Source organism: Mastigoproctus giganteus, chromosome 1 (assembly GCF_048544385.1).
Source record: "Mastigoproctus giganteus isolate SK-2022 chromosome 1, ASM4854438v1, whole genome shotgun sequence".
Classification (NCBI taxonomy): domain Eukaryota; kingdom Metazoa; phylum Arthropoda; class Arachnida; order Uropygi; family Thelyphonidae; genus Mastigoproctus; species Mastigoproctus giganteus.
Genome location: NC_143575.1, coordinates 132,018,901 through 132,034,153, shown reverse-complemented (window position 1 = coordinate 132,034,153; position 15,253 = coordinate 132,018,901). Strand labels below are relative to the sequence as shown.

Sequence of the window (15,253 nt, the reverse complement as noted above, 5' to 3'; positions counted from 1 at the left end):
TTCATTTCCTTATATTTCGATATCATTCAATCTCTTACAAATTGTTCTACAGGACATCTGTCATGCCGGTTACATTGCACAAAAACATATGCAAAGAGTAATATAGAACAGACATATGTAATATATCAAGATAAATATAAAATTTAAAACAAATATAGATATAAACATTATATCTAAACATTATACATAAACGTTTATGAGTAATGGCCACACATGGTGCAAGGAAGCCTATGGCTTATGCTGCACCAGCCAAAAAAAAAAAAAAATAATAATAATAAAATAATATAACAAAAAATACATAAATAAAAACAAATTAATAATAGTAATAAAAAGAAAATTTTAAAAATAATAATAATTAATAAGAGAAAAGGAAATGGGCAACATATGCATTTCCCTCCTCCCTTAGGTAATTATCCAGTTGGCCTTTTTCCTCAGACTGTCAGCCTCTACCACCCATGGAGGTAACTTATTCCAGTAATTTATAACTCGCTGGCTAAAATAAAATTGTGAATTTGAAGGGTGGATTACAAGATAATTCAAGAACATTATTATGCTTTAGTAGAGAGAGCCAATCATTTCTTCCTATCTCTAAAAATTAAACATCTGAAATAATATTTCATTGCTTTAATTTTAAGGACGAGGAAAGTGATTGGTCACAACGAATAATAACTAGAGCATAACAATAATTTTCTTGGATGCCTTTCTTCTTGCGTATTGGAACAGAATATATGAGGTATATTTTGACAGTTACACAAGTGAATGGTATTTGAAGGCAAAAGGTTCATTAATCGAACTTGATCCAGATTTTTGAATGTATGTCTGTGTTTGCTTGTCTGACGATGTTGCTTAAGTATGTTGAGTCCATCTACTTTACAGTGATCATTTTAGAGAGGGCGGTAAGATTTTTCTGAGGAATAGTTCCAAGGAATGGTTTCTGTTTCACTGGAGGGCATATTTGGATACGGTCAGGAGGTGACTCGTAACTCCATTGGGATCCATCATGATCTAATATTCGAGACTCATGTGCTTCTTTATGCGAATTTTGGGAACATTATGATTATTATATCATATATTCTATGGTACTTAACACGTTTGGATAGAGTTGGCCAGTAATTGCTTTTCAGTAACGCCTCACAAATTGTCTAATGGCCCAAATGTTGCAAAGGTTTTGGTTCTGGAAAAGATAGTCAAACTCAGATGTTCTGCTCAAATGTTAGTCCGCCATTCGATTAATTCTAAATCAGTGTATTATTTAATTTTCCCGGGATTCATTAATGCAAATCCTAATATTATTTTTCTTAAAATGAGAAAGTATGTTAGAGTGCACAGCCATGACTAATGAAAACACTGGTGCTTTTCAGACTTTTCGAAAATTCAGCAAATGATCGAACTTTAAAGAACGCGGATAAGGGAAGTCTGGGATTAACAAGAAACTCTTGATTAACAAGAAGCAAGAGACTAACAGTTGGCCCAGTTATCGACTATGACATGAGTTGCAGTTTTCAGAGATGGGAAAATTTTTCCCTTTTTTGGCAAATGCAGAAAAATCGATTTTTACTTGTAACTTTTGTCATTCTAATATTAACACTACTAGTGGTCAGGCGCGCGGGTGCATAAGTACACGTGCCTTGAGTGAGCGGGGTTCAAGCCTGTGACTGCTGAATACGGTGCTGTTTCTTGTATTCTGTCTATCTTGTGAACTCCTCTGATCATTTGGTCGTCCCGGAGTATAAACAGAAAATTTATTTATTTATTTACTACTACTATTGCGATTAACTTAGATTCCCGTTCAAAGCCCTAGCTATGCAACAACATACCTCAATTCCGATTTCCTCCTGTTTATCTTCTTAAAATGAAAAAGATGGTTCTGCGATTCTCAAGGGAAATGAGTCAATATAGGAGTCATTTGTTGCAGTTGCAGGATATATACATACTTTATTCGCTTTTGACATGCGCCGGTATTTCCGATTTGCTGAAATTGGAAATTCCCAGAAAAAAGTGAAAATTTAAACTTCGAGATTTTTTAAAACTTCTGAACTTGCTTTTTTTCAATCTGTTATTATCCCTTAGATGTGAAACTCAGAAAGAAGCACTGCTTTGTGGTCCCACAAGCGTGATATGTGGTAATAATTGAGTGTCCTACTTCAGAAACCAATTCTACCCATGACATTCTTTAATTACTATAGATATTTCCCCTTAAAATATTCGAACAGATTTGATGAAGTAATGCACCACAAAACACTCAAAGGAATAAATTACAGTCCATGGTCAATGCTTGCTTGGTTGTCTATACCTGAACAATATTTCATAATGTTCAGAGAGAGTGCTACATGATCTCCGCTGACGTTGAAGATCTCAAAGTTCAGGGAGGACAAAATATGACCCACTTCCATTGGTTCGGGCTATTTCCTTAATGTGGAATCATTGAGAAAAATCAGAATAGCTGATCAATGAGACCCACAATCCAACTGTCTTCTCTCTTTGTACATAAATATGAGGGGTTCATCAATCACATGCCCACAGTTTGGCCTATGTATTCTGCGTAAATGTAACCTTGAAATGAAAATATACAGAACTTGTTACTAAAAACCCACTATTAGGCTACCTTGGTCAAGGAATGCAATTTGGGAAAACGGGTAATATATGCACTTTTCATGCTATTCCATTATGCTGCAAATGACTAAGAAACATAAGTTTCAAGAACCCTGTCTAATAGAGTATTCAAAAAAACGAAAAAAAAAAAAAGTTTGGATGTCATGGACAAGTTTGCTTCATGCTTTTTGTCAAGTATATGGCTGTTTTCAGAAACTCTGCTTCACAATAAAGAAGAATTCAGATTTCTGCATGAATCACATTTGAGAAGTTGAATATCCGAAACGTGTGCTTCTGAAAGCCATTTCTCACAAATATTTTAAAGCAGTTTTCTTCTATTAACCACTTCATCTAATTTAAAGAAGGTATAGCGAACTGTCAAAGCGTAATTATTCCCATCATTCTCTACAATTGACAGGCAACTAAGGGCAAGAAAAGTTGGTAATCGTGGCTTACAGACAAGTGCAAGCTATGACGAATTCCCTCTTTTGTGGGATGAAAAACCACTCATCCTGGATTAGCAAAAAAAAAAAAAAAAAAAAAAAGAGGAATAAAACCCAACAACATCAATGCATAGATTCGAACACGCAACATGCATTACCCTGTAACTACAGCTGGCAACTCGGCTATAGTGGTGTTTTGACCTTTTCTTTTACTTAATTCGAGAACTGTAGTTTATTCCTACTATTTACGTACACCTAATAGATGTTGGAATAAGTGCTTGCTAAAGCCATCTATACAAGTTTTTTTTTTTCCCCCTCGATACAACGAAGTTTGCGTTCTCACTTTATAAAAAAAAAAAAAAAAAAAAAAAAACAAGAAAGAAAAATAAAAATAAACGCGTCTACAACGGAAACATAACCTGATATTTCTTCGAACCGTCCAGGTTTGAAGAAGTTTCGTTTCCCCCAATGGTTAGCTGTTCCAGTTAAAAGCAGCTCCAGACAGTTAAAAATAATAAAAATAATTGGCTGCTCTCCCTGGACGACAGCGAACAGTACTACGTGCAGTTTATAGAAGAAATCCGCCCCCAATCCGGGAGAAAGATCCCGGAGTTAGCTGTTCATGGTGAGGCAGTTCCAATACGTTACGAATGGGGCAGTGTGACAGGAAGGAACGCACCGTCAGAGTTAGTAGAAGCATCTGCCCAAAATGACTCATATGGTTTACTTGAAACTGGTTTCTTACAGAAATTCTTTGGAGATACCATCGGTTATGAAGGAATAAAGGGAGCTCCAGACGTCTAGTGAGACATTCTTACTGTTACGGGATTCTATAAGAGTATTTAACTCAGTCACGCACAGCTAATCTGCATGGGTGCAATGCCCTTTCGCACATCCACTCAACAACAATACCAGACTCACAGACAGCTTGGAAGTGTTTTACAAGTTATTTGGCAGTAATGCACAAGCAGGGCTGCAGCTAAACAATACCACCAAGATGTTTAAGACCATGCACTGCCCCCTGTTAGTCCGCCCATGTCAAGTAGACAGACTGCCATTGTACTCTCCCATCATTCTGGTTCTGCGCACCACTTATTCATTTAACTTCTTGAAAACTGTCTTCTGGCAGGATTACTACTTCAAAGTGAAACTGCCTGGCTTTGTTATTTCGTACTTTTTAACCAATATCTTTTCACACGCACGTAAACTGCTTTCAAACAAAGGAAATTATTTATTTTTTCGGGAAAGGTGGAAGCTACAGTCGTGAATCGCTAAACCTTGGGCGGGACGTAACCTTTGCAACAAGCGTTTGTCGTGAAAAGTTCTTTCCATACAAAGAATTTGTCTACACAAATGCAAAGGAGTGCTTGATGTGCGAAATAATTTCGTGAATACAAACAAGGAGGAAATTAAGCAGTGAAATTAACTAAAATTAAAAGAAACCTAATCGCTTACCTTTATGGAGTCATAGCAAGCGATGACACGCCCATTTTGTACTTCCACGTTGGCCGGGGGGTGTGCAAACTTGCACTCAGTGTCGGGACGGGAGCATTTGTTCCGCTGGTATTCCCGACATACTTCGAGTTGCAGCCAGCGGGAATCTTTGACGCTGGCTAAGTGGTTTACCATGGCCATAGTAAAACTGGGCTCCGGACCGAGTGGGACTGGCGGCTGGCGGCTACCAACAACGAAATATGGTAAGCAATACACTGTGTAGTTAAATCCGGGTGGCCACGGCTCACAGCTAATGGGGTCAGCAGCGTTACTGTAATTCTCCTGGTGGCAGTTTTTGTAAGTTGACTTAATCAGCAGACGGTTTCAGTGGTTGGGTGTACTCATGCCCGCATAGAATCAAAGGGTTAGGAATGGCGCGTCGAAGGCGAGAGGACATGGAGATCACGCACAGTTACCTGGGAAACGGGAGAGAGGGGAAAGAACAGGGGATCTGTCGCAAATTCGTAAATGGTCTAAGGGGCGGCTTTGTCTGGAGGCACAGGAATCACATGGATGAGAACACCTCAGCGGACACACCGTTGAAGGCCGGCACGGTCAGCAGCGACAGCAAAGTGGCAATCGACTGGACGTTGGGATGTCAGGCGAGGTTCTCTGGCTTTATGACCTGCAGAAGATAGTAAGGAATTCATTATTTGCCGTTGATATATTTGTTCGTTGAAAAACCTTTATACTTAAGAAATACCAATTAATATACAACATTTAAGCGATTCGCAAAAGAAGACAATAAAAGGAGCAACAGGCAAACATACACAATAATTTGAATTCGTTAAGGAATTGAAAAAAAAAAAGACAGTAATTTGACAGCTGTCGGAATAATGTGAAAAGTACATTGCTCTAGCCCTAGAGAAATGTAGTTTTCACCATCTCATCAGATGCACCATCTCTATCTTATTGTTGTATCTCCATCTTATCAGATGGAGATACAACAATGAGATGGAGATGGTGAAAACTACCGAAAATGGCCCGTAATTTTCTTCACTGGGGTTTCGGAGAAAACAAGCAGTTGAATAAATATTTTTACCACTAATTTTGAAATTCTCGCATCCCCCAAGCACACGTGAACAAGATCGAGACCATGACGACCAAACCGACTTCAGAGATATTTGCAATGCGCGAACTGGACGGAAATGCATATTGCAAATGTTAAGATGGTCATTACCGATCACACTTCCGAACCACACCTTGAGGTGTGGCTTGGCTATTACGTTATACAATTATGAATACAGGTCTGGAGGCCTCATTTTGGAAGGATGTGAAGCTGCTGGAACGAATACAGAGAAGGGCAACGAGATTAGCGAGGGGAACAAAGGGATGCTCTTACCAGGAAAGGCTTCAGTTCTGCAAATTGCAGTGTCTGGAGACTAAGACTAGGTACCCTAGTCTTAGTCTCCAGGTGATGTGATTGAGGTGTTTGAATGGTTTGAGCAAGCTCAATGATGATAATCCTTCCTCTTGCTCAGGTGGTACGACAATGCTGTACAGTTAACCTGACGGACTCACATCTGGTAAGTATGGGCTTGGCACACCCAAGGTCCTGACCTGGATATCATCATTCTTCTCTTTCTTGGTGATTCTCTCTGTGTCTCTCTCAATCTCAGGGGTAACTCAGAATTTTTTTTTTTTTTTTTTTTCTTTTGGCTGGTGCAGCAAAAGCCTCAGGCTTCCTTGCACTGCATGGCTAATAATAATAAATGTGAACCGTAACACAATTAAACACATTTCTAATTAGGAATGCTTCATGCATAATAAGGAAACTTAGTAACAAGCCCTGTTCACGCACTACCGATTTGTTCTTAACTGTAAACATTTGCAAGTACCTCAAAAATACATTTGTAACTTCATGCCAAAAATTACAACTCGATTGAAAAACTATTATTAGAATTATTATGTCTATTGATTTCACCCCTAGAGGGCGATAAGGAAGAGATTGGTTGTAACTTTTTATTATTATTAATAGCCATATGGTGCAAGTAAGCCTGAGGTTTATGCTGCACCAGCAAAAAAAAAAAAAAAAATTCCCGAGAGAGAGAGAGAGAGAGAGAGAGAGAGAGAGAGAGAGAGAGAGAGAAGAAGCAGAAAGGAATCACCAAGAAAGAGAAGAATGATGATATCCAGCTCTCAGGACCTTGGGTGTGCCAAGCCCATGCTCACCAGATTCTCTAAATCTCTTGCTAAAAACTGTTATTTTGGATGTTTTTTTTTTTTTTTTTTTTTCTGTTATTTATTAATTGACGATTGAGGTTTATTTGAATTGGTATAAAAAAAAGACACTGACCCTAAAATGGCAAGGAATAATCAAAATATTTACAAAACAATGCAATCTGCCAATACTGGAATATATTTGTAATGGCTGTTAAGAGAATTTCATTACAAGCGTTCCTTACGTGAAACCCTTTATAAGACAATGAATAAAAGGAAATGTCTATAATGGCGTTCTTTTTAGTTGAAAAAAAGAAAAGAATAAGAGTCATGTACTAAAGAAAGCAATGATTTGGAAAATACCCAAGTGGGAACCAATCAACAAATAAGTCAACACGACAGAATTCAATTCTTCATATAACTAATAATATATCCAGTGGTAATATTTCGCTGGATTTATCAGATGAATTTTTGATTCGTGCAGCTATGATATTACAGAGTTCTGTTCTGATGTTAAATATCTTGGAATACGGTTAGTAAAAATAAGTAAATTAAGATTTCATTATACTTGTTTTAATTAAAAAATTCTTTATTGCATTGCAAGTAATACGGTCCTTCAGCCAATCAAAAACAAATTAAATTTAATAACTAGAGTTATGTTGCATTTTTCTGTGGTGGATGCTTATGTAGTCAATATTTGGGCCAAAGCTAATAAATCAGAACTTGACTCCTTAAAGAAGTTACTAATAAGAATATTAGTTTTGGTATCTAGGAAAAGAACGTTGCGAAAATAAAAAAAAAAGACTGATAACATTACAACTTACATTACTAACTCTTTATGAAAAAATATAATTAACGTAGGAGTTTTATTAATAATTTCGAACCTGTTAACTATAATTTGAGACGTCCCAGGAGCCATGTGCTGAATCATCCCATGTCACTAAACATGCACAGAAACACACCCCACTATATCATTAATAATGTATTAGCAGAGGTATCTCGTGTTTAATGAATTTGACTATTAATTTTAATCTGCTTCCAGTTTGTCTTTTTTTATTTATGGAATCAATAATTTGTTGATGATTGTCTCCTTTTTTCGATAGAAGACGAACTCGTGTCTTAACTTTGCTATTTATGTTATGTAAAATTATGCAACTTGTTGATGAGGATTAACAAGTCGGAAACGTAATAAATTTCAGATAAAAACATTGTATTGTGTATTATTATTATTAAAGCAAAAAGTAATAATAATTTAATGTTCAATAATCTTCATACTTTGTATGAAGAATGAAAGTAGTCTGAGTATTACTGGAGTGCTAAAATATGCGTAATTTTTAAGCTAGCTGGTTTCATAAAATAAATTATTGACTTAGCTGACAATAATATTTAAATTATTATTGCCGGCGAATCCTTCCTGACACGAATGTAAGGCTGCTGCTTCTGGAATTGAAGAGTTTGTCGAGGCAATTATTGCTCATGCGTAACGTTTCATTCAACGATATTGAGAAAGGAGAAACAGCTGGAGTTCAAATTTCGAAATTAAAATAGCAGTTCGTTTTACGGCGTCTTCAAGGGGCGAAAAAGTTATTGACCGGCCCTTCAGGTTTAGAATTAACATAAACGCATCCACCTCATTCGACGTGAACGTCTGTTACTGATGCAATGAGAGACGATGTCGTGAATCAAAGCCACTACTAATTCGAAAGTGGTAAAATGCCACTATGCACCCATGAGGCTTTCTTTTTCTTAATATTTTGCCCATTTCTTTCCAATCACTACCATTTGGACTCGAGATTTCAGTTTATAATGATATCACGGTTCTTCGGTTCTTAACCAGAATGGTTAAGAACCGAAGAAATCATGTCCTGATCCAAGTAAGTGGGAGAACAGCAATAAATAAACAAACACACACATTATATATATATCCCCCTCGAAATCTAGATGTCTATTCATATTGCGAATGTTGTTGCAGGGTTTTAGGAGCAACAGCGACTAACATATTTCGAAAGAACGGATGAATTCTGTGCGTATTTCGAATCGGAATATTGTTAACTTGAACGGCCTGTTTCGCAATGCAGGCTATTACTATTCCACGTGGCCACTAATATATAAATACTGGATGGTATTTACGCGTTTAAGTTTCAAGTGTTGTAGGATGAAGCGAGGACATAGAGGTACGACCAAACTCGTAAATCTCCACTGTTGTTTTTGTGAGGATTGTTTCTAAGTTAACCCAAGATACTTACTTTAAAAGGATATCCCTTTAACAGTTTTACTTTATAAACGCATAAACTTTATAACAGAAACGCATTCAAGACAGTCGTTCCAAACAATTAGCGTATTTTACAGTTTCCTTCTCATGACAAGGGAACAGAATTCTGAGTCCGAATTGTACACCACACAACTCTTATTGAACTGCCTACCAGCTATGCAGTTGGCGTGTGCGCACATAGCGAGGAGTTGGAACTTTGGACCTTGTTCGCGCTCGCGCTATTAAACCAAAGTCTTTATTAGTAAAATGATTAAGTCATTTAACAGAACTGATCGACAACGTGTGAGTAACATAGGGTGACAATTGTGTATAAAATTTCGATTGTGTATAAAAAACGCAGAGGTCAAACTTCAAGTTATTTATTTATACCAATAGTGAGGCTTTCTGTTCAAAGATTATCCTGGATCCGTCGTCAGAGTATAAATAAAATAAAAATCTTGGACCATTTTTTGAGTGGGCTTTTAAGACAGGCACATGTTTGTACAGCCTAGTGGAACTAAATTTAGTCCAAAGAGTCCGGACATCCAATTTAAAGACCGAAGGAATTTGCCTCCGATAAAACGTATTCCTTCGCATGTGTCAGACTCCCATCCAGACACGAGGGGCAGTGAAACATGCAGACTACTTTGGAGGAATCGGGATATCGTATTGCTCTTCAGGGAACACCAAGGTCAGATAAATAAGTAACGGATGAAAGATGCAATGCGGCACTAAGGGGCAAGCAACCCCACTTTCAGATAGCTTCGCGTGAGTTAAAATTCATAGACGAGTTTTCCTGTCAGCCCACATAACAGCAGTGAACTGTACGCAGTCTAGTCTGGGAGGATGTCTACTCTACCCCTGTCCCCATGCATCGCTGATACAGAAACAAGAAAGGCGGTTTCGAGTCAGATGCCCCGATGCCTTTCAGAACGGTTCCACGCACCACTTGGTCAGAACTGTGTGATCAATTTATACGGCACGTGATTAATTATATATCAAGGAGTGTCATTAAGCTAACAACTAATTTCCATCACGACATTATTTCTCAATAATGTCAGAAACATCATAGGCGACAAAAAGTTACTCGACAGGATAACCCTCCTCCATCACGCGTACAAACTGAGTATTCATTAGAGTGTTTGTATGCGTGTAGCAGCGCATTTGTACAAGCAGCTTTTTTTCCTTCCAGATCACTTATAACTAAGTAGTGGCAAATCATTTAAAGAAAAAAAAAAAAAAAAAAGCATCAGCCTGCATGATCAAATTCCACCTATTCTAAGTGGAAACTCCTCGGATATAACGAAGACTGTTTCATAACGTCTGTTTACGTGTTGCTGTGAACGTGCATTGTGTACAATAAAAGATTCTTCATTCCTAGTAATACTTTATGCATCATACAATACGAAATTAAAATTACTTATATGCGAATTTTACACACAGAACTTGTAAAAATGTTCGATCACTGAACAAGATCGCCGCAATACGTATGATAAAAAAATTAAACCGAAAAATTTCAGAAGATAACACTTTATTTATACGGTGTTCAATTAAAAAAACAATGATAATAAATAACAGAATGTCAATTTATTATCGCATAGTTAGATTAAACTCCTTCAGTATAATCATTAGCTATCTGTATAACCATTTCTTATTCCATGGCAACAGATTTTTTCTTTTCTTTTTTATCTGGAAAGCAGTTTTCATCGATATCTGAAAGAGATCCGCATATGCAGCAGTGGCAGCCCATAACAAAGTAAAACAGTGGCACTTCGGTCGCCACTACTTTTTTTCTTCAACCCTCCTACATTTGAAATCACATTATGGTCTTTCCAGTGAACGTAAGTGAATCGAGATCGAAAATATCAATCTATATATTCGAGTCAGTCAATATCTAGCTCTCCATTCGCGATTTCTCTTTGCTTGTCCATAAATATTTCCAGTTCGATAGTGAGAACCAAACATGCCAGATGATTATTCTTTTCCAGTTATTCGTTTCGAAATTCACACTGATTTGCAAATTACTTTCAAATTTAACAGATTCGAATCCAGCGAGTCTCAAAGACGAAAAGTCATCAGAATAACAGAACAGAAGTCAGCTAATCTGTATCCATGACATTACCGATGAGTACGACAAACAGGAATGACTTCCGGTGCATTTCCCTCCATTCCGAGTCCTGTACGGATAAAAATAGATAAATGTGTACACTTTAGCACACATATTTCAAGTGATACAATATTTTAACAACGTGAAGGAAGATTGCGGTTATGGCTTCAAAAGGTTTCGTAATTCTATTAAATTTTTTTATTTCATTTAATTTTGCTTTCTACAGTACGACTGTTTGCCATTTCTTGGCTCTGGCTACTCGGCGTCGGAAAACAGTATTGATATTTTCATCTACAAAAATCTTCCACTCAGAACTGTGGGGGTTTGATCAGAAAGTGAGCTCGGATCAAGCAACAGCAATCTTCCAGTAATTTGACAACTGTACCACGATCAAATGAAGAACAACACTTTTGTTCGCAATTAACGGGCTATGATAGTGCTCCTCTCGGAAGATCCTTCGGGTTACATTTACCCAGATTTTTTTTTTTTTTATAAAAATAAAGGAAAAGTGCCTGACATCGCATATTTAGAGGCTGAAAATGTAGTAAAGTTGAAAACATGAATGCTCAGCATTCATGGCCAACTTAAATGAGCACTTGGTGCTCATTTAAGTTGGCCATGAATGTTCGAACTCAAGTGTTTGCTAAATACGGTTGAATGATAATATCCTTGTTCATATGAGTTGAAAATTTCTCATACATATGTGGTCACGCCGAAATTTAAACTGAACATTTTTATGCTAATAATTAGAAAGCTATATGTTAAACTAATACAGAGGTTCCCAAACTTTTATACCTTGACCTCCCCCAAGTTCCAGAACAAGTGCAATTAACAGATCTGACCTAAAATTTAGCTCTGAACATATATATTTTTATAAATTAATATATACTTCAATGTATACATTTAATCTCGAAGAAATAAAATAAGAATAATAGAAATAAATTTAAAAAAATAAAAAGCTTTGCATCTGGATTAGTGGAATGGTTTGTCCATATTTCGTTAAAAAATGCTTCATGAAAACAAAAAGCGCCCTCCCCAAAAAAGCAAGTGTGCCCTCCGGGGGAGGGGGGGTAGCGCCCCATACTTTAGTAAACTGTGTACTAATAATATTTGGGTACTTTGTTTCATTTTATCTACAAATATTTATGTCCGAAAACCAACACACGGTTATCTGATAAACTTTCACCTTAAGATATTGTGTTCTTCGGGGAAGGTGAGAGCTAAAGTCTTTGTATGTGTTCACTTGTAGATGCTGCATCGTATCCAGGTATCATCGTAAGGGGGGCATGACGACCAGGTTTCTGAGTGTTTTTTTAAATAGACCTAGGAATATTCATACGCGTACACTTATACGCATGGTTAATGGGGGGGGGGTACATGCCCTTCTGCCACCTCTGAATACGTCTCTGCGTAGATGTGAGGGTTAAAAAGCTAAATTCTAATGTAATAAATCAATAAGATAAAAAATAATAAAATAAAATCTTTTTTTTTTTTTTTTTTTTTTTTTGCTATTATAATTTTGTAGAATTTTTTTCCGATTACTAAATATGAATTTAATCCCGAGTGGAAACAGATGCTTCTATGCACATGAAAAACTAATGGAGTCCAGAGTATTGAACAGACATTTAAAATTAAGAATATACAAAAGTCTCATTGGACCAGTTGTAACATACGGTTGTGAAGCTTGGACACGAACGAGTAGAGAGGGTTCGAGTGTAGAATTTTGCGAAAAGTCTTTGGGTCTGTACAAGACGTTGATGGATTCTGGAGGATCACCATGAACTTGACAATCTTATTCAGGGCGCAGACATCGTCAGATTTGTGAAGAGCCAGAGACTTGCCTGGTTGGAACATGTTATAAAAATGGATGATAGCAGACCAACTAAGAAGATAATGAAATGGAAACCTACCGGAAAGAGCGTGTTATTTGGTTTTTAGGAGCATTAGCAACTAAGGCCATATTGCTCCGAGAAAATGCGGTGGTCATTCCCTGACCTTTCCGCATCTTCCGTATTTGGTGGTGACAGGCTCGAACCCGGGTCTAATCAAGAAGCGTGTGCTATGCACTGCTGCTCCTTCCCACCTGGCTACAGAGGCGCCTATACTACCGGAAAGAGAAAGACCGCGGAGAAGAAGGGTGGATGACGTAGAAGAGTACTTAAAGATCATGAGTATAAGAAGTTGGAGAAGTTTGACTTCTAGGCGGGCTTACTGGTGGAACATCGTTGAGAAGGCTAAGACCCACCCTGGGTTATAACGGCAGAAGAAGATTAAATATGAATTTATTTTACTTGAAGAACTGTGGGCTTGAGTACTGTAGACTCCCTAATCCTCTTCCTTATTGGGCCTAGTTTTCTTCCACAACAGAATTTAATCAAGTGGTTTCTTTTTTACGTTTTTCTTCCTCATTTAGAAAATGTCAATACGAATCTGTCTGCCAAGGTAGTTCACTTTCAGCAAAGAGTATTCATGCAGTGATAGTGACAAAGATTTGTTCGAACTGTGATTCAATTCTATCTCTGCGAGAATCGGGAGGTAGTGATTTTATGTAACGGTTAACGAGCCGGAAGGGGTCGTTAACCGTTACACAATAAAAATCCTAATCCAATTAAATATCGTTCTGAATATTCAAATATTTTTTACTAAATTTTTGAGGAATCGGAACGATATTGCCCAATTGCGTACGACGAGCCAGAACGGAATTCCGGTGCACTCCGGTCTATTCTTGGCCCTGAAATCTAGGAAAGAAAAAGTCTTCGTACACAAGTAGAACCCCTGTCACAAATAAGTAATCTTAGTTTTAATAGCAGCCTTCGTTCAGTGGCCTTGACACGCTCAACACTTAGATGGTGACAACTTTTGAATCCTGGCTCCATTTTGATTTCTCACCGTCTCGATTTAAGTCCTAATCTAGGTGTTTTTAAAAATTTTTATTCATTTACTTTATTATTATTTAATTACCGAAGTAACTATACGTTTTGGGAAAAAGTTGTTTATTTTGTTTTTAGTTAAAAATACACATGGTGCTTGCAGGAGAAGCAGTGCTGCGAAGTAAAACTTAGCAGTTTGAGAAAAGAGGATTGTGATTATTACAGTAGGATCAGGTCAGTGTTATAGTGGAGAGGGAAGCCGAAACAGAGTGGGCCACGAAAAGGTACGTTAATATTTCAAGACGTATTAAGTATAACAACTGCACAAAATTTTTGTCTGAAATCAATGGCTGACAGGCAATGATGAGCTGCCAAAACTTTACCAACATGGGGATAAAAAGTTCTGATTTAATTTACTGCGTTACATACAACAGTGCGTACTTTTCGTACCTTTTTTCATACGTGGCAATGCCTTGATCTATTCGGAATCATCTTAACAATATAAAACACATTTCTATGTTTATTAAATAGCAAACAGTATTGTTCAATTAAAAATTGAAACGGAAAAAGATGTAAAGAAGATATGTATGAGTAAGCAAACAATGTTTAAGAAAGAAAGAAAAGTGTAATTATGAAATATTATGCGTGAACTATTTAGGTTATTGAAAATAAAAAGTGTAATATAATCACGTTGATGTATAATGCAATAAACATATTTTAAAGAATATCGGCGACTCCTGTAAGTAAAATAATAAAGTAGACGTTTGTCTCGTGTCGGGACGAACTTGAATGCGTATCCCGGTCTGCGACAAACAAGAGCCCATTAACAGATAGTAACCTATCTGATATATAATTACTAGAAAATCGCGTTTCTTTGCATTTGAAGTTTATTTAATACGCGTATTATTTTCTACACGGTCTTATAAGATTATGTTATAACATTTGTTTGGGTAAAAAGTTTTGGCAACCGATTCACAGGAACCGGCTCCAGTCCATCACTGTTGATAGGCCTTTGCGAAAGCAACGATAAATTTAATTTCTTCAAACGTCCAAAGCAATTAACAATTGGGTTTCTTCATCCAATTTCACCATCTCTTTGATCTTGTTTCTTACGGTCAATTAAGTTGTTCGTTAAAGGTTTTAATGCGTATCGATCAGAAAGTTTTAGCGTTCTCGGTTTCCGTTAGGGCTGGATGTTCAGTTACATCCACATAGTTTCGGGTATGTTTTTCTTATTTTAGCTTTAGTTTAATTATTCTAAATGTGCTTATCCAAGGATTTTAAAAGACATTTCCAAATTATGATCAGTTCATGGTTTTCTGTAAATCTTATTTTA

General features: G+C 36.9%; 1 protein-coding gene across 6 annotated transcripts in view; it reads right to left on the bottom strand.

Moving 5' to 3' along the window:
- LOC150091143 (protein muscleblind-like) overlaps positions 1–15,253 on the bottom strand; it is a 920,216-nt gene that overhangs the window by 629,439 nt on the left and 275,524 nt on the right. For all 6 annotated transcript variants that reach the window (XM_090374423.1, XM_090374442.1, XM_090374460.1 and 3 more), the window contains one exon: positions 4,491–5,154. In XM_090374423.1, coding sequence (XP_090230549.1) covers positions 4,491–4,670 — 180 coding nt within the window. In that variant the 5' untranslated portion in view covers positions 4,671–5,154. The remainder of the gene's footprint in view (positions 1–4,490; positions 5,155–15,253) is intronic.